Source organism: Mixophyes fleayi, chromosome 7, assembly GCF_038048845.1.
Source record: "Mixophyes fleayi isolate aMixFle1 chromosome 7, aMixFle1.hap1, whole genome shotgun sequence".
In the NCBI taxonomy this organism is placed as follows: Eukaryota; Metazoa; Chordata; class Amphibia; order Anura; family Limnodynastidae; genus Mixophyes; species Mixophyes fleayi.
Genome location: NC_134408.1, coordinates 128,958,679 through 128,978,779, shown reverse-complemented (window position 1 = coordinate 128,978,779; position 20,101 = coordinate 128,958,679). Strand labels below are relative to the sequence as shown.

The following is a 20,101-nucleotide window of genomic DNA, read 5'->3' as shown; positions in this document are numbered from 1 at the left end:
CATAAAGCTGCTGCAGACACATGATATCATAATCCATAAACACTGCACCACACCTACAAACACAATCTCCTTACAGCACAATGCATACACACACAAACTATAACAAACCACAACAACTACAAACTTCCATACTATGATTCAAACTCCAGACACTGCACTAACCCTAAAATGCTGACTCTCATTACCTGAACACAATCATTTATGCAGCACATTCACAAATATCCAATAACTAATGACAATAGATAGCCATGTCACTTTATAACATTCCTCCTCCTGCAAATCACTCCTACACCCACCTGTCCAGTATCAATCACTACAACTGTCCCCCCAGCAAATGCAAAAAGCAACTACCTGACACATGATGAGCCAAGTCCTACGTGTACGACTTATTTACGATACATTTAAAATCAGAAATCACTGATCGCTATGATAAAAGCTGTGTCTGTTCATAGAGGTTTGTTTTCTAAAAGCTTGACGCACCTTGAACACTCCTTCCATTTCTGGAGCAGTTTTACATGTCAGTAAGGTTCATTTACAAAGTGCAAAACCTGCCGACCGGCTACGCACGAAGGGGGCTGTAACTCAAGCACCCAATCAGAGGCTGCCAATGTTTCTGTACAATTTAGATAATGAATAGAAACATCTGACTGCCAGCTTTCATAAACATCCCTGTTATATCGCCCTTGCTCCACTCACTGTTAAAAAATTATGCAACCTTTTTCTGTTTTTTAGTAAAATGATTTAACTATAAATACTGTAAATACTGATGTCATAGGAAACTACAGCTTTAAAAGGCAGCTTCAACTAGCATTTGATTACGCATTTAAAAGAAACCTTCGCATTGGTGCTTTTTATAACTAAATTAAAAATAACAAACTGGGCTCCTAATTCATAACATACATATGAAGCCATCTGCATCATTCTAACTTTTTGGGCTCATTTTTCGCTCATCACAACGTTTTTTGGGGGTTTAATATCAAACAAATTAATGTTAAGCGTTAAGATGATTACGCTTAGGAAGTGAAAGCGCAACATACATGAAGCACAACATATAGCGCCATTGTTTTGCTTTGGCGCATCTGGATAGTGTGCCCAACGCACTTTACCATCTGCTGTTCTGCAGAGAACTGTGCAAAACTGGAAACATCAGCTCAAAGTTAAACCTCCTTTTAATAAAATATATTTAATTATTATAAATTAATTATTTAAAATACTGCTTGGTTAAGCCTCATTTATGGCTTACATTAGGCAGTGTCCCCCAGATGGGGATAAAAATCCTCCTTTTACATGCCTTGGAGTTGGAAATAAACTTCTCCAGGAAGTGCAACACTAAGACACAAAGCGGATCCCATTAAAAGTATGACAAGACCTGAGCTGTGAAAGTGAAGTCCATTTGTTCAGTGTAAAAGCTGTGCTCCACTCTGCATGATAAGGAATATCCCTAAAAATGCATCCTGTCCACTACTCTATCTCATTACAATAATCCTGCTCTGCATAATGACCCCACGATGAGTATGAAGCACAAAACATAACAATCACAAAAATAATTTCTTCAATGCTGTTCACTAATAGATAGACTGGAAGCCAAGAGGAGCCCTAAAGTCCATCCTTGTAGGTCATCGTGGCCAGACATCCCACAAAGATAAAGGAAGAAGTATGGAAAAACATTTAAAAGGAATTAGTTAATAATATGGATCATCACATACACTGAATACAAATGAGGATGAGAATCTGTGTACGAATGAGGAAGACTAAGGCGGTTTATATTTTCAATTTAATTGCTTCTGGAAAGGGAACATTATAAGCCCTGGGAGAATTATTCTTCCTTCTGATAAAAGGTATTTTTCGGATAATGCACTGAAGTAATCACTTTTTTTTTTCTATCTGGAGTCAATTATGAGAACACCTAATTTTTATTACAATTATGGAAATGAGTTTTACAGTTCCCTTAAATGCATTTTTAACAATCCCAGGCAATTTTTTATTTAAACAAGATGAGGATTTAAACTGTTACAGTGGGGGCCAGGCGAGTGAGTGTGCAGAATCCAAAGTACCAAACGAGTGTTCTAAAAAGACACGACGTGGCCTCATTTACATACCCGGTTGTGTCGGAGGCAGCGTTTCAGCAGTTCCCCAGCCATATCGTATTTTCCAGACTGAATGTAAATGTCCGCCAGGAGCAACAGACTCTTTTCAAACTCTTCGGCGTCTACTGGATTCCAGTTCATTTTGGAGATTCTTTTCAACTGGTTTCTTGCCCTTGGGGTTTGTTTCAGTATCATGTAAGCAGTGGCCATACCCAAAAGTGCTGGCACGTGGTCCTTCTGGAAGAGTAAAACACCAGTCTAAATAGGTCTTATGGAAAACTTGATGCCAAATCATATATGCCAATAGCAGCAGTTGCTTAATGCCCCACATATTGTAATTAGTTACTTTAATTATGAACAGCTACTGTAAAAATATTATCACACATTTAATTTGCTTTGAATTGAGGTCTGTTGCCTTCACACAGCTGAGCCTTTGTGTGAGTAGAGTCTATAGCCAGAAATCTCCCCAACCCCCCATCTTCTATGTCTGTGTACCCAAAACTAGACCAGTGAGGATCACTGGAAGTCATCATGTGGGAGGAGAAGTGCTTTAACGACAGGCTCTAGACTAGACTCTATGCCAGTGATGGCTAACCTGTGACACTCCAGGTGTGGTGAAACTACAAGCCCCAGCATACCCTTCCAGCAATAAGCTGCTATATATTGGCAAAGCATGCTGGTACTTGTAGTTTCACAACACCTAGAGTGTCACTGGTTGGCCATCACTGCTCTATGCCAATCATACGTTATGCAGAACACAGCTCAGTTTCTGCAGAACCGGCCTCCGTGCACTAACGTGGAGAAAGCGCCCAGACAGAGCACTGCCTGGTGTAGACATTACCACAATGAGTGCTCTACATACCGAAACCTGTCCACTTAAGCAGTCTAAAGACACATATCTTAAAATGGTTACATGTCATCTTAAATAAATATTAAATAATGATCAAAAGGTTTAACAATGCCCACACTCCAGATGACAGATAAGGACCTCACCTCTGCAGCTGCCACTTCAGTGAATGTGTTTAGCGCACGCTCTACATTTGCTTTTTGTTTGGTAGCCATCAGGCAATAGTTCTCCATGATGCGGAGCTGTATGTGACCCTGGAGCGTCTGCGGCTTTAGTTCCTTAAGAAGCTTCTCCGCAGTTCTGACAGCAAGTTGAACAGACTCTTGTTTTTCTGTGGAATTCCTACGTAATGAAAACATTAACAGGAAATTAATTTTATCTAGTATTAAATAACAATATATTATTTGTATTTAGTGTTAACTATGAACTACCATACAAATTCTTCCCTAGGCAAGTTTCATGCTTGAAAATCCTCAATCTCTGATTCAAATGTCTGCATAAAGTGCATGGTGAAAAATTATTAATTCTTCTTCTCCTACTCGTTAATAAATCCCTTTTCCCGATGTTTGTAGGGAAACACTGACATTGGTTAGCTCAGTGTCTAGGAGGCAGGGCTCTAGAAGAAGCTGGGCTCTCCTCTTCCCATAAACCTCGAGGATCCTGCTTCTGGCCAGTTTGTCAATAGCCAAGCAGGAAAAATACATAAAAATGCAGCAGCTACAGAGGAGAGAGAGAAAGCATTCCTGGGTAGTCCGGTCTGTGCCTCCCATTAGAGAAAGCAATTTAACAGTAAATGAAAATCACCTGTGAGATGATGGGATGTCCCAAAGGCACTCATAAACTGGAAGAAATTAATGCCTTAAGGCGAAGGAGTGTCATCCCAAGGACTCTTCAACCATAGTCAGCCTCTTCTGAGGCGGTCTCATCCACCTTGTAAAATCTAGTGAATGTATGAGGTGGCCACTCCACAAACATTTTATGCTAAAGGGACTTGACATATGACCCAAGCAGGGCCAACTGCCCTGATTAAAAGAGCCATATGCCTGTAGCACACCAGATCTTCAGTCTGCCAGATCACATCCTGATTAATCTGTAGATCAACAGACCATGTCCATTGAGAAGCACCAGAAAAGAACTACTGGGTCCTAGAGATTTACACCTGCAAACAACAGGGCACATCCAAGGTGTGAAGTGTCACCTCCATGAGGTTCCTAGGACATAAGGTCAGACATAACTAGCTCCTGGTTAATGTGGACCAGGGACCGCCTTACCCTTGTGAAACAGTATGAAAAGCAAAATGTGGAAGAGGACCACCGACTCGAATACACGCCTAGTAGAATCAAAAGCAAGTAGAAACGTTAGCTTCCAAGTAAGGGAGGGACTAGTTTAAGGTTCCAGAGATGAACCAGAGCACCAAATGGTAGATGAACACGGCCAGCACCTTTAAAAAAATGTAACCCCCAAAATGAGAGTTCTTTGAAAAAAAAAAACCAGATACATGAGAGATCTGTACTTTAAGAGAGTCCCTTCTCAAGTCCACTCTCCAAGACTGGCAACAGACGTGCAAGGCGGAAGCTCTCCGGTTGAAAGCCTTGTTCCTTAGGCAAAAACAGATGGGTTTTCTAACCCCCCCTGGGACATGCTGGAAGAGAAAGGTTTTTGCACTCACAACATGGTCCCAATGAGAGACTCATCAGAACCTTTTTGGATAAGAACAGTGGCTGCAAACCAGATTCACCAAGTCCTGAAGAAGTGATCTTAGAGAACAAGTCTGGCTGAAGAGGAAGGCGATGGACCGATCACCAGACAGTGTGATCAGATTTACACCATGACCTTCTGTGATTGCCAGTCTTGGGCAATGAGTAGGTCCTGAACCCCATTCCATCTTGGCCTTCTGAAGAACTTGGGGACATGGGTGAACAGGTAAAAGCAATGAAATTTGCAATTCACCACAAGCATGATGTAAAAAGTCAGCTTGTGAGCCTAGATGCCAGGAGATCCATCTCTGGGGGATCACCATAAATCTATAAAATCCTGGAGTACATGAAGGTGGAGAGACCACTTGCCTGTTTTAAAGTGCTGGTGATTCAGAAAGTCCACCTCCCAGTTCTCCACTCTGTAGCTATGTATTTGGCCAAAATGGCAGAAACAAACCATTCTTTCCACTGAAGAATCCAAGCCATTTCTTTGACCTGGAGCTGCGAGTTGCGTTCTGATGGTTCAGGTAGACCAGCTTGATTTTCAAAACCTCTTGCTCCTATGACACATTCAGTATGTTATCTTATCACACAACGGTCACCCAAATATCTGACTTAGACGTTATTCTCAAAAGCAGTGTTGTTAAATAGGTTTTCCAGATGACATTCATAATGAAGCAGTCTATTTTCTGTGCACAGGGACAATTTGGAAGGGATAGGTGAAGTTGTTTTGGGATATTCCTTTGAAAACGAAAGGACCATTAGAAAGTATGTTATTTTAATTTGACCTTGCAGTATGTGGGGATCACTTTTAGCGGCAGCTGTTACTGAACGGTTTGTATTCAGTGCTGGTAACGCGCACTGAGCTTTGCTTCATGCATACAGTGACATAAACTATAGTATTGAGAACTTTTACCAACATGTAGTGAGTCTTATGCTATATATACACAATGTTGTCAACTTTACGGATTATTTTCTTACCCCATGTCACCATCCAGGTTGTCAAACACTTCTCCTCCCACTGTCTCATTATCTGGATTCAAGCAAATCTCAATCATATTATAGACAGCATTTTGTCCCCAGTCGCTGTCTTTACGAGCTTTATTGAAATGTCGTAATGCATCATTGGGCTCACCGGTGTACCTGGGGTAATATAGAAAAGTATGTTTTACAAAGATTATATTGATATTGTATTTACATTATTTGGCAGCATGGTGGCGTAGTGGTTAGCACTTCTGCCTTACAGCACTGGGGTCATGAGTTCAATTCCCGACCATGGCCTTATCTGCGAGGAGTTTGTATGTTCTCCCCGTGTTTGCGTGGGTTTCCTCCGGGTGCTTCGGTTTCCTCCCACGCTCCAAAAACATACTGGTAGGTTAATTGGCTGCTAACAAATTGACCCTAGTCTGTCTGTGTGTGTCTATATTAGGGAATTTAGACTGTAAGCTCCAATGGGGCAGGGACTGATGTGAGTGAGTTCTCTGTACTGCGCTGCGGAATCAGTGGCGCTATATAAATAAATGGTGATGATGATTATTTATAGGAGGCTAAAAATGACTGAGGAATCTTTACAGTCACCAGTGGATTACTGGTCGCGTTGCTGAGTATTTTAGTACTGCTGGGCATATTACTACTAATGAAGTGGCTTCTATTTGTTACTATGAGAGCAGCAGTGATCGCTCAGTCACTTCGGACACACTTGTGGTGTTCATATCTGTTCCATTTGTTACCGAGTCTCCGAACTGGGTCTCTTAATAACACTCTTGGCTATGAAGTGTGTCTGGTTGTATGCACAATGTGACACAATGGGTCTGATAGGCATCATCTTCCCTATCTGTCACTTTTCACATTTAAAATAGAGTGTGTGCAAGTTTTACAACTTGGCCTGGGGACTATACAACTTAGGACTGGTCAAGTAATTTCTACTATTTATATAAAGGTTACTGTCATATTGACTCCGGGATACTGTGGACGTTCCTTTGAGTTTGTTGAAGGTGCTGGTGATTATTTAAGCTATTTTTGTGGTAGTATTAGCTACTGGTGACAGTTGTGTTATCTTGCGTAATAAAGATACAGTTGTTTCATCCTTCTCTTCTTGCCTGTGTGATCCAAAGAACCTTAAGGTGCCAGAGGTATTGAGTGAGTTCAGCCTCTAACCCCCTGGTATCCTCACACAGCTCCTGTACACTAAGAGGGCACCAATATCTGATAATTGTCGCTACTGATGCTGTCTGGTGGCTCACAGACTTCCCAGTGACGATACTCAGTGCTGGCGGCTCACAGTACCAGTGCTAGACTAGATGCTGTCTGGTGGCTCACAGACTTCTCAGTGACGATCCTCAGTGCTGGCGGCTCACAGTATCAGTGCTAGACTAGATGCTGTCTGGTGGCTCACAGACTTCCCAGTGACGATACTCAGTGCTGGCGGCTCACAGTACCAGTGCTAGACTAGATGCTGTCTGGTGGTTCACAGACTTCCCAGTGACGATACTCAGTGCTGGCGGCTCACAGTATCAGTGCTAGACTAGATGCTGTCTGGTGGCTCACAGACTTCTCAGTGACGCTCCTCAGTGCTGGCGGCTCACAGTATCAGTGCTAGACTAGATGCTGTCTGGTGGCTCACAGACTTCTCAGTGACGATCCTCAGTGCTGGCGGCTCACAGTATCAGTGCTAGACTAGATGCTGTCTGGTGGCTCACAGACTTCTCAGTGACGATCCTCAGTGCTGGCGGCTCACAGTATCAGTGCTAGACTAGATGCTGTCTGGTGGCTCACAGACTTCCCAGTGACGATCCTCAGTGCTGGCGGCTCACAGTATCAGTGCTAGACTAGATGCTGTCTGGTGGCTCACAGACTTCTCAGTGACGATACTCAGTGCTGGCGGCTCACAGTATCAGTGCTAGACTAGATGCTGTCTGGTGGCTCACAGACTTCTCAGTGACGATCCTCAGTGCTGGCGGCTCACAGTATCAGTGCTAGACTAGATGCTGTCTGGTGGCTCACAGACTTCTCAGTGACGATCCTCAGTGCTGGCGGCTCACAGTATCAGTGCTAGACTAGATGCTGTCTGGTGGCTCACAGACTTCTCAGTGACGATCCTCAGTGCTGGCGGCTCACAGTATCAGTGCTAGACTAGATGCTGTCTGGAAATTCTTGGGAAAGGGGGAGAACCCATGATTTTCCATAGCGTTGATTATTGTTTCATCTGAGGATCACAGTGATAAACAAACAACTCATCACCCATAGCAATTCTATAGACATTTACAGGATGAATGAACACACCACTGCAGTGTTAAGGGAGCATTGTTAAAACCCAGAGTGAACTCACTTTTGACATGTACAGACAAGATAGTTAGATCAGACGTTGCATTCTCTAGTTAATGTGGACACTTCACCAAACAGTCAACATCCATATAAGAATAGCTTTTGGTCCACTCCCTTTTCACAAGGAACTTGACACCAGATGCTCCAACCTTGTCAGATCAGTTGTGATCTGATATTTGTTTCACACTGTTGCCCTGTTACAAGTTATGAATGGACCACTGGAGTGTACCTCCTGACACAACATGCACACGTCACAGCAAACTTGGGTTCAGACAATAACAACTGGCCTAGGTAGATTACTATTGTCCCTCATAAATACATTTGTATGTACTGCTGATGAATACGATTTCAGAATATGAATTGAGTAGAAATAAACATACCAGAGGTATAATCCTCTGCAATAGTGAAAGCCAGGTTCTAGCTTTGCTCTAGACGAGTGCTTCTCTGCCAGATCAAGATATTTTGGTATCTCTTCAAGTTTTTCAGCCCTTCTTAATAGGTCGATCAAACGAGAAAGAGTAGCATAATTATCTGCAAAAGAAAGAGGATAGATTCCAGACAAAGTACATTGCACTGTACAACTCTTCTGAGACTCTTGCACAACAGTCAGGTCACACTGGGTGATGTGACCAGCTCTATGTTCTTAATTAAACTGACCACGCACTGGCTGATCAGTCAGGCAGAGAGTTCCGATTGGTCCGATTTGGTAATACATGGACACAGCCAGATCAGAAAGGGAACCATTAGTAAGGTCAGATGATGTCAGCACACATGGTCAGATGAAATTATCGTTAAACATAAATTACAGTCTGTCCTGACCAATATCTGATGACTCTCATATTTGGGAACATACATACATGCAATTTGCATCCAACCAGGTCTAAAACAGTGTAATGGGGCTTCAAAATCATGTATGGGCACCCTCAAGCTAGCTGTGAGTACCTTGGATATATACACACACAACAAAAAACTGTGCTAAAATAGCTACATATTGATTTGAAGCAAAGTAAAAGTGACACATTATTAAAGGGACAAAACCCTCAAAAAACGTATTTTCAAAAATGTACTTTGCAGCCTATAAGAGGCTATGTCTGCCACCTCTCTCGCACATTTTCAGTCTTTTCCAGACCTGGCAATTCCAATATAATGTTATGAAATGCTCCCAATTGTGTGACACATATCCCTTCTCGCTTCCCTGATATATTGTATTCAGAGAGGATTATCAAACGTTAATAAGACTAACAGCCGAGCTCTGGGAGAAGATAAAAGGGATTAATGGCACCTCTCCAGAATGGTGAGTTCTGCAAGACGACCAACTACCACTAACACAGAAACTAGAGTAAAGTACTATAATAAGAATATTCCTGTACATTAATGCCTTAATATTTACAGCAGCCCGTTTAGAATGTAGTCCTTTCTATGGCTGTCTATTTAAAATAATTTGTCAGGACATGGGTAAAATTGGTTAAAAAAAATGAACAGTGTTGTTCATACCTGGCTTGCGTTCCAACAGCTGCTGGAAATGAAATACAGCTTGTTCGTAATCCTGCTTCCTGAACATAAGACCAGCCATCATCTGCAGCGTTTAAAGAGAAAGCAGCACTGTTTAAAGGACAATGAAATCAACAATAGGACACACACACATATATTTATTTGTGCACATGTCCTCCTACTTTTGTATATGCTAACACAGTGTTTTATATATTGTTTATTTAAGAGTACTGAACTATCTTTTCTTTTTTTTCTACACACAAGGTCATTTTAATTATCCTGTCTGCACTTTCTCAAGTTGTTTTATTCACTTGCACACATTCCATTAATTTAAAGGAGCGCACCTTGGTTTCACCGATTCTAATTTCTTTTTTTGGATTCAGACACCTCCCTGCATAGGTTGCTGCATACTTTGAAAATGGAGAATCAGGAAGGTCTTAAATACGACGGCTGAGGTGGGACTCACTTACAGGACATGCCTTGACGTTAGCAGGTGAGCCTATACCAATATAGCTTTATTGTGCACACAGTTCTCATACTTATGTATATGCTGACACATAGTGCTTATTATATTGTTTGTTTCAGAGTTCCGAACAATATTTTCTTTTGTTTTCACATACACGGTGGTCTTAATTGTCTTAGCACTTTCTCAAATGTATTTATTCTCTTGTACACATTTAATTACTTTAAAAGGCTCACACTTGTGTAATACAAAACTAAATAATATACTTGAAATAAGCATTTCTGAACACTGTCTGGTGTCCTGTCCCTTTGCTGATAGTTGTCAAGCATAAAAAGCTGTTGTGGAGATCAGAGATTCTCTGTCTGCGTTGGGTACGATGTGTCAAAATGGTGACAGTCTGCCTGTCGACAAGTTCAGTGTGTCGATAGGGTTAAAATGTCGACATTAGGACCGTCGACAGGTAGCAAAGTCGACAGTCTCAATGTCGCCATTCAAATGCAATGTCAGTGACAGCTGGAGGACCCACCAGCACAATTACTGTCAAATTAAACACTTGTACATTTAAACATACAAGCCCACACCCACCCCCCCTAACAGATTAACCACAAGCGGGCACACCAGCACAATTAATGTAAAATACACCAATTAAAAACAAACATACATAAATAACATTTAAAATAAAATTGTGTGCCCCTCAATAAAACAGGTTAACCCTAGTGCTGCTAGTTTAGGATGGTACTAGCAAAACCGGTGGGACAAAAAGCGTGTCACACCCCGATTTTACTAGTGCTAACAATATGCTGTGCCAGCCGGGGCTGGTGGCACTATAGCAGGGGAACCTGCAGCATGGGGTCCCACTGCCAAAGTGACAACTAAACCCAGGCAAGTCCGCACTGGGCTGGATTCCCTAGGGAGGTCCGCAGAGAAAAAAAAAATAAAAGCCTGAAAGCATGAGAGCTCTTCCTACACCCTTGGGCGGCGGGTGTGGGGTAATAAAATATATTTTAGAGTAAACACATCTATTTATAACCTGGGGCTTTCCCACACTGTCAGAGCTGGGCTGTGGGAAAGCCCAAGAACCATGTGGTTGTAATTCTTTCACTATGTGGCGGGAGCTCTTGCTGTCAAGAGCTAGTTTGCACCGCTTGTAAAGGGTTTGTTATTTTTTCAAGCATGTTCCTGTGGATTGTTTGGCTCTTTTTAATCAAGCTGTAGTGCCAGGAATGCATGTTTTTTGTTTGTTTGTGTTTTTTAATGGACTCTGTGCCTTCTTTTAGGTGCAAACTGGTAGATCGAGAGATACCATTACAGATACAGATGAAGAATCTGGATATTGGTGACTAATAGTTTTGTTTTGCTTTTTATTTAAAATAAAGATATTTTTCAAATGAGGTTTATGATTTATTTACATTTTGTCTTGGTGCACTACAGGTTCCCCAAGTGCCAGCATGCACTTGTCTATTAATTGTTTACATAGAGTAGTGCCCAGTGCACTATGATCTCGCCACCCACTAGTAAATATAGAAAAACAATGCGTTGTATGCAGTCACTCTGTTCGAGTCATCCCGCAATCTGCACTTTACTTACTGATAGGCGTCGCAGTGGGCAGCTGTGACATAGGAAGGCAACTGCCCGCTAGTGAACATAGAACAGAATGCTGGATGACTCTCTAGTAGAGCTGTAAGCATTTGCCTACAAAGCACTGTTTATCTATACTGTCTCCCAAGCAAAACAAAAGAAAAATATATAAGTAATCATTTGGAACAGGTCATGTTTTCTTTAAATGCTCAGGAGTAGATTTATCAAACTCTCTAGTAAGGAAAAGTGTAGGTGTTGCCCATAGCAACCAATCAGATTCTAGCTGTCATTTTTTTTCCTTCTTTTTAACAAAACTTTTTTTTTTTTTTTTTTTTTTACAAGGGTACATAGTTGTTAAATTTCTAAACTGTCAAACAAGTTGAATAAAGGGTCTGAACAGATGTGGTGAACCTAAGCGTACTGGGGAGTAAACTTACACTGTGGTTTTGGGGGTAGACACACAATGGGGTGGGGGTAGGTGGAGGAGGCCGAGGAAGGGTGGGGGTAGGGGGAGGAGCCCGAGGAGGGGAGGGGATGGTGAAGGGAGGTTAGTCATGCAAAGTGGGAGAGCGGTAGAGAGGTGCTGGACATAGATGACTTACGAATGTTGGGGAGGGAGGTTGGGGAGAGTTAACAAGTGGGAGTGTGTTGTGGTTAGAAGAGAGGCAGCTCCATACTGGGTGGTCCATTGCGACCAAACAGCCCAGAAGATGAGCGGAGTGTTGTGCAGTGCGGCGGTTATGCTCTCCTTGCGGTACATGGCCCACGCGCTCTGAATAGTGCTGGACATGGTAGGTGGGGAGATGTTTGTCCAGTTGTCAGCTATAAGGCATGTTACTACATTTACTATATGTTGGATCAATTTCTGTAAATGGCGACGGGTGTCGGGATGGGTCTGTCTAGCTATCAAGTAAATTCAAGAAAATAACAATCTGATTGGTTACTATGGGCAACAGCTCCAATTTTCCTTTTTAGAAGGTTTGATAAATCTACCCCACAGTGTTATTCTCACTAAGCAAAGGGAGATTATTATGGATATGGTTAAAGGATATCTTTCCTTTAATAAATAACACAGAACCTTTATACACCATACTTTTTGTAAATATCTGTTCTCAGTGCCCTGTAGTTCACAAAGGGAAACGTTTGCCCAATTATATTTCAACTAGCAGAATAAGCTGACAGGTCCCATCTGCAAACAGCACAAAACAGAAAAACAAAAAGATTAGGTGTTCCATAATACAAGTGACTGCCCTGTAAACAGAGCCGAGCTGCCAGACCTGGAGGACAGAGTTACTTCATGCCAATGCGCAAAGAGATTTGTTTCATATTTTAACTTTGCTGGATGGAAAAAACTGGTGGAATAGATTCTCTGCATAACAAAACCGTAAAACGCAAAGTAGTCTACCTCAATCTTCCTCTTGTTTATTGGGCAGAGTGGGCCCCTAGCATACAAACATCAGACCTGTGACAGGGTACTAAGGTACACAGTACACATACATCTATGCTATATTTAAGTGGGTAAAAGTAATTGTTGGCAGTGTGAAAGGAATGCAGGGCAGTTAGTAGAAGTGCTATTTGTTTCTTTTACTCATTATCTTTAGCCGGAAAGAGGACCTTGCTGGAGGGGTGAGTGCCGGGATCCCACTCCTTTTAGGCAGTCCAAGGTTTTTTGTTATTTAGCTAACAGCCTAAGAGAATTGGAAGAAGGTGTCTTCTGCCTACTTAAATTATATACCCGCCATTTACTATTTAGTTGGGAGGGCAGTTCCTCTATCCAGAAGTGCCCAGTGCTCTTCTTCACCACGGTGAGCCTGGTAAATGTAACAGAATGGCAGCATAGTAACCTAACCACAGGTCCCGTGCCCTGTGTCCTGTTCACTGGAAGCTTGATCAATACAGTTATTCTACTCATGACAGTTCTAACACACACCGGACACACCATGAACGCAGCTTGTTGCTATTTTCCAGTTTGTACAACAAGTATGGCAATGTAGCACAGGAGGACGTTAAACCACCCGTCAGTATTTACTGTGTTTCCTGTGCATTAAAGCTTTTGAATCCTGCAGGTAACATCAAAAGGAAAAAGAGGAGCACTAAGTGAGTGCTTGTCAGACACCTTACAGTTATATTGTTACAGTATATTTAATAGGCTTTAAGAACAAGTGTTCAATGTATGAAATAAATGCCCATTTATTTGAGGCCTAAGTTGAAACTATCTTGGAGGGGGCTGTAGCAATGTTGCTACTATGTACGAAAGCAGCATTCATGGTGACTTGACAAGTCCTATTGTAGAGAATAAGGAAGAACAAGAGCTTCAGAGCGATGCCCTATTCTGGACGTAAAAATATAGCGTTTTAAAATGAATGTTCATAAACGCTTAACTACATGTTTTTCCTTAACTACATAATAAAATATACTCAGCTGATTCAATGTATGACAGGTCCTTGACCATGTACTTGTGGTACGTGTCTTATTTTATATTTCATTCTGACTTACCATTGTAGCAGCTTCATTCTGCTGGTCATTCCTCAGCAGAAGGGCACATTGTTGCTGACAGGAGTCAATGTCATCTTGAGCAAGATACAGATGTGCCAACTCCATTATCACCTACATAGTAACAGAAAGGAATTTTAGTTCTGCAAATGAGACCTTCATATATCTGTGGTATAAGCCACCAAATGTCTATTGTAGTATGTTGAATAACAGATGTCATATGAACATGCTTATAAGGAGAGGGTTAATCTCTTTGCTGGCTTCTGGGTCTTACAGAGCGCTCTACATCCCAAGTGAGGTCCTAGGTACATTGGTGAGACAACACAGACAGTCATTCTGCGGTGGGACACACTGACATTTTTAGGTGTTATATCATTATTGATCATAGTGATTAAATGGAAAGAAACAAATAAATAGAAATGTGAGGTTTTCAAAGGTGTTCTAATTCTTAAAACATCACCTAGCAATAAAAGGATGCATTTATTATATTTATGGTGTCAAATATGGAAACAGATCTGCTATGTCTGTAGAATCAGAGAAGACAGCTATGGTTCACCTTCCCCACCTCTACAAAGAAATGGACACATTTTCATTTTTGTCACAAGATAGAAAACCGTGACGGGCAGGGATAAAACTGCAAGGACCCTGCAGACATCGTCTTATTAGAGGATTATCCAAAATACCATGTACTTTTCCCAGCTCTAATCCTTTAAGCACAATTTGAACCCTTTCCTGGAATGGTTCAGGGTTAAACAACTAACCTGGTACTGTGGTCTTCCCAGATTGAATACAAGGAGTAGCTATTTAATAACAAAAGGTGATATCTTAGGTCTTTAATACATCAAAATGATGATGTCAGGTCAACAACAACAGAGGGAAGGGAGCTTGGAGTAATTGTTTGGAATGATGTGAAAGGTAAGGGAGCAGTTTTGTCGAGCAGTGGATAAGCCAGTAGAATATCAGGTTGTAGAGGAAGAGGCCATTGTAGCAGGAGGAGGGTGGTGATATTGCTACTTTATAAGTTACGGTGTACAGTTCTGGAAACCCTATCTCTAAAACACATCAACAAACTAGAATCATCACAGGAGGCAGGGGCGGATCTAGACTTTATGTTTAGGGGGGGGGGCGATTTTGCATAATCACGCCCCTCCTTTGCTCTGATTGGCTGGCCTGCGTTAACCCCGCCTTCCGCCCTCGATTGGCCCCGCCCCTCCCACTGTGGTCGCCGGCTGGGACCACTCTGATTGGCTGGCCCACATTTAGCCCCGCCTCCGCTCAGCCCCGCCCCTCCCATTTTAATCGGCGGCTGGGACCTAGCTTTTTGCTGCTAGGGGGGGCGAATGCCCCGATCCCCCCCCTGGATCCGCCACTGACAGGAGGATGCATGAGCTGCCTAACGAAGCTCATCAGGAAAGACTACAAGAGCCAAACATGTACCGTCCAGAGAAGAGAAGGACAGAGGTTATGAGAAACAGTCACATATATTAAGAGTTCAGGACCGACATTTTTTTAAAAACACAGAGATGACTTCTAGAACAAGATAACACAATTAAAACTAGAGGAGGAAAGACTGAAAGATGACAAGGAAGAGTGTTAGATCCATGGGACAGTCTCCCAGCAGATGTGGTGACGACTCATACAGTAAAAGAATCCATGGGATATACTTTTGGCTATTGTGGCTATTGTAACGACTTACATAATTTTTTGATGGTGTGTTGTATTTTCTCTTTATTTATTTTTTTTTGCTTTTATTTTCTAATGTATATGAAAAACCATGTCATCATTATGTTAAATGTTCCTAGTTATTGCCTTCATTATATATTGCTTTGACACTTATTTAATTAAAAATATGAACCTGTGGACTCTTTACTGCAGTCACAATAACTGTATATTACCAAATCAACCAAGTCTTATGCATTCACCTTCAAATCCAGAGATATTAATAAATATCCATTTCTGTGGAAAACAACATGTAACAACATTTTCCTTGATCCTACACATGCTGTTTTCTACTTATATTTTACTATTCAGATCTGCCAAACAACATGTTGGACTAGCCAGCTATCTGCCTGCAGAAATTCAATGTAATTCTTTGTACCTTATTGTCGGTTTCACAGTAGACTAGCGCTTCTTTGTAGAATGCGATTGCTCTGTCGTAGTCTCGCTGGGCTGCGGCATGTCTGGCAATTTCTGCACAGATTTCTGCTGCCAGAGACTTCTGGGATGGCACAGCGTCTGGCTGCTCAAGCTGAGCTCTCTTCAATACTCTGGCTTGTAACTCTCGGGCCTGTGGACAAAGAACGATAGACGTGATCCAGCAACCTATTTCACAAATGTTTGTCCATTGAGACACATGGGACTGCTTTGTAAATTTCACAGAATAGTCAAATTAACTTCTGATGCATTTCATTGAATGTGTTCCTACAGGAAGCATGCCTCTTTAAACCGTGGAGAGGGGGGTCGGATATACACTTTAATGTTATTTATTGCCTACAGCAGGCAACAATTCCACAGGAGCACCCCCAAACGATGGTACCTCCACAATTTTTGAGGCAGGGACAGAGACTAAAAGGGTCTGCAAAAATATCCCCCCTCGCCTGGTATTGTTAGTGCTTTTTGCTTATAAGGAGGGTCCATATTGTGGCATCACAACTTGTGCATGCACCGGGTGTCCTGTAGTGCTGCAGCGGGTCTCCTGTAGTGCTGCAGCGGGTGTCCTGTAGTGCTGCAGCGGGTCTTCTGTAGTGCTGCAGCGGGTCTCCTGTAGTGCTGCAGCGGGTCTCCTGTAGTGCTGCAGCGGGTCTCCTGTAGTGCTGCAGCGGGTGTCCTGTAGTGCTGCAGCGGGTCTTCTGTAGTGCTGCAGCGGGTCTCCTGTAGTGCTGCAGCGGGTGTCCTGTAGTGCTGCAGCGGGTCTCCTGTAGTGCTGCAGCGGGTGTCCTGTAGTGCTGCAGCGGGTCTTCTGTAGTGCTGCAGCGGGTCTCCTGTAGTGCAGCAGCGGGTCTCCTGTAGTGCTGCAGCGGGTCTCCTGTAGTGCTGCAGCGGGTGTCCTGTAGTGCTGCAGCGGGTCTTCTGTAGTGCTGCAGCGGGTCTCCTGTAGTGCTGCAGCGGGTCTCCTGTAGTGCTGCAGCGGGTCTCCTGTAGTGCAGCAGCGGGTCTCCTGTAGTGCAGCAGCGGGTCTCCTGTAGTGCAGCAGCGGGTCTCCTGTAGTACTGCAGCACTACAATAAAACTCAAGGAACCTGGTTGACAGTGATCTGTAAGCTTTCTTGTAACCTTGATCTCTAAGCCTTCAAGGGGTTAAAACAAATTAGACAAATTTAGCACTAGTTCCAGGAGGTTGAGAAGAATCTTGGGAGATTTCTTTATACAATTTCCATCTTCCATTTAAAACATCGCCAATTAGACCAAAGTAATTTGTAAATTTATAAACACTAATTTAAAAGACCAGTACAACTAAAACAACAGTTGTTTCACAGCTACACATGTAACGGTTTCAGAAGATTGCCAGAACTAAAGATATTTGAAATAAAGTTGTGATTACGGAGGAAGCTATTTTCCTATACGCAGCGGTCAATGGTCTAATTTCTGTAGAAAATGGTTAACAACAGGGTTGTATTCACTCAGCAAATAGACTGTCAAACATCTCAAGGTATGGAAAATTGACCCCCTTCTAAATGGCGCAATATAAAAATAAACATTGAAATGAGCTACCCCTGGCGATACAGCTGAATTCCTGGGGGACTGGCGGTTCACTTTAAAAAAAAGAAAAAAAAAAAAAAAAAGGTATAAACACGTCAGTGATAAATATATTTGTATTTCAAGTTTAGTGGTCCTGCAAGTGGAGACGACAAACAGAAATTAAGGAGCTTTTATCTGTATATTGTACAAATAGGTGTTTTATGTATAATCCTTGAAGTGCCACAAAGACAATGTTGGGATTTAAAGAACCAGAGTAGACGAGCAATACATCTCTAGTTCTCCCACTTCAAACAAAACAAACTGCGTTTGAAGAGCGCTATGAACATTCTAGAATCTTTGAATTACAGTTTAATATTTCACTGCTTTAAACTGCAAGGGAAAAAATCAATCCTCAAGTACAAGTGTGGCGTGCGGATGGCAGTTATTGATGGCTGTGCTGTAGATCAGCTCTGTGCTCTGCCTCCCAAACAATAATCTTCCCACAAATAGAAAAACAGTTACAAATGTGTGAAGGCAGTGGGAAATGGCTCGGTGGTTCTGAGAAGTGTCACCACACCTAGGACAGGGTTGTCTAGAACATCTACTGAATAACATCTCAGTTCAGCTACTGGACCCAGTGAGTTCAACTGTCATTGCTGTTGTCACCAAAGGAGGAACAGAGATGACAGCTGCCATAGAACACGGGAACAACCGTCCAGCGGCGAGTAAGATAACTAAACACCCAACACAGACATACTCCAAGCTGGTGGATAACCACAAGACTACCTGTGCAGCACAAAGGTAAAAAGCCTCCTCTAGAACCAGAATAGAAAGGAGGGTCAGGTAGAATAAATGGTGAAGGATAGTTATAGTTGACAGCAGATGACTGATTCATGTTTCATGTCTCTGCCTCCATTATTATTATCCTTTATTTATTTACAAGATTTCCGCAGCGCCGTACATTATACAAACAGTACTCTATACAGGGTGAAACAGTACAGAACAATAAACGAATAATACCAATACTGTTGTAGAGAAGCTGGAGCAGAAGAATAGGTATAGAGACAGGAGGTAAGAGGGCCCTGCTCACAAGAGCTTACATCCTAAGGGAGCGGAGACAGACATCAGGCACAGAGAGGAGTCAGTTAAGGGGATATAGTGCAGGAGGAGTGGGAGAAGGGAAAGGCGGTTCCTGACATCTCTCCTTCTTCCAATCGTACTATACTACCAAGAGCCGTAACAAGAAATGTTGGTGCCTGGGGCAAGAAGGAAGTGCGACGCCCCCCAAACCCTGGACTCAGCAGTCTATTTTAAAGGAAAAAAATGCAGGTTGCCCAGTGACCCAGCCCAAAGTAGCCTACTATGAGACCGGCCCGAGGGTGGGGGCCCTTGCCCAGCCAGCCCTGCACTGTGCCCCCCTTCATGTTGGCGCCCTGGGCAGCCACCCCTCTCATGCAGCCTTAGTTATGGTCCTGCTAGGAGTAGCTGCACAGAAACACCCGTCACCAATAACTGATTTATTATTGGCAGCTGACAGCAGTAACATGCCCTCTCTACAGCAGCAGCTACAATTGTTATTCCGCTATCTTATGTGTCAAGTGTTCCCCACACCTCTTAGATAGTTAGCTCAGTTGGGCATACACATGCTAGCAGATGAGAACCAGCTTCTTTATAGAACCTGAGCGAGAGAGAGCAGGGATATGATACAAAAACAAATCACTGTCCTCACTTTCCATCTGTGTAAAGTAATATAAATTTCAAATTCTGCTTCATGGAGAACGAGATTGACCATTAAGTACTATGAAAACCGGAAAACTGTTTACAAGCACAAGAAAAAAATCATATATAGACAAAAGGAATCAATACCCTCTGTAATGAAACAACAGCATCTTCTGTCTTCTCCATCTTACTATAAATCTTTGCCAGTAGTACATAATAACGGCTGTCATCCATAAGAGGAGATAGTTCATTGACTGCAAAAAATTAGGCATGACATAAATAATAGAGCATAAAGAAAGACTATGTAAGAATAAGGGAAAAAAGACTCATAACTAATCAGCTGCACCTATCTTTAGGAACACACAGAATCTATATTGTATTTTAAGATTGTTCTAAATCCTGACTGCATGAGGTTCCTTCAGGTCCAGTATTAACCTATTAACCAGTCTGTGCATCCGACTTATATAACATACAATGCCAGATTGCTGATGGGAGAAACGATGGGATGTGTCTGTGTGTTGTTCCTCTCCATTACTTTTTTTTTAAACCAGTAGGTGTCACTGTTGCTGCTTTTTTCGTTAAGAACTTTAATTGAAACTAAAAACTCTATAGACTGCATAATATTAAAGACAAGTTACATCATAACAAATATTAAATATAAGCAGAATTATGAACATTATCAAATGCAATAAGCAGCAAAGCTGTATAACTTTACACAACTGCAT

At 42.2% G+C, this 20,101-nt stretch overlaps 1 protein-coding gene across 2 annotated transcripts in view; it reads right to left on the bottom strand.

The window, feature by feature from the left end:
- The window catches only part of TTC21B (tetratricopeptide repeat domain 21B), a 57,516-nt gene that overhangs the window by 7,007 nt on the left and 30,408 nt on the right, over positions 1-20,101 (bottom strand). For both annotated transcript variants that reach the window (XM_075180726.1, XM_075180727.1), the window contains 8 exons: positions 19,524-19,630; positions 16,079-16,267; positions 13,984-14,094; positions 9,450-9,531; positions 8,336-8,486; positions 5,613-5,774; positions 3,081-3,276; positions 2,100-2,324 (listed from right to left, as the gene is read on the bottom strand). In XM_075180726.1, coding sequence (XP_075036827.1) covers positions 2,100-2,324; positions 3,081-3,276; positions 5,613-5,774; positions 8,336-8,486; positions 9,450-9,531; positions 13,984-14,094; positions 16,079-16,267; positions 19,524-19,630 — 1,223 coding nt within the window. The remainder of the gene's footprint in view (positions 1-2,099; positions 2,325-3,080; positions 3,277-5,612; positions 5,775-8,335; positions 8,487-9,449; positions 9,532-13,983; positions 14,095-16,078; positions 16,268-19,523; positions 19,631-20,101) is intronic.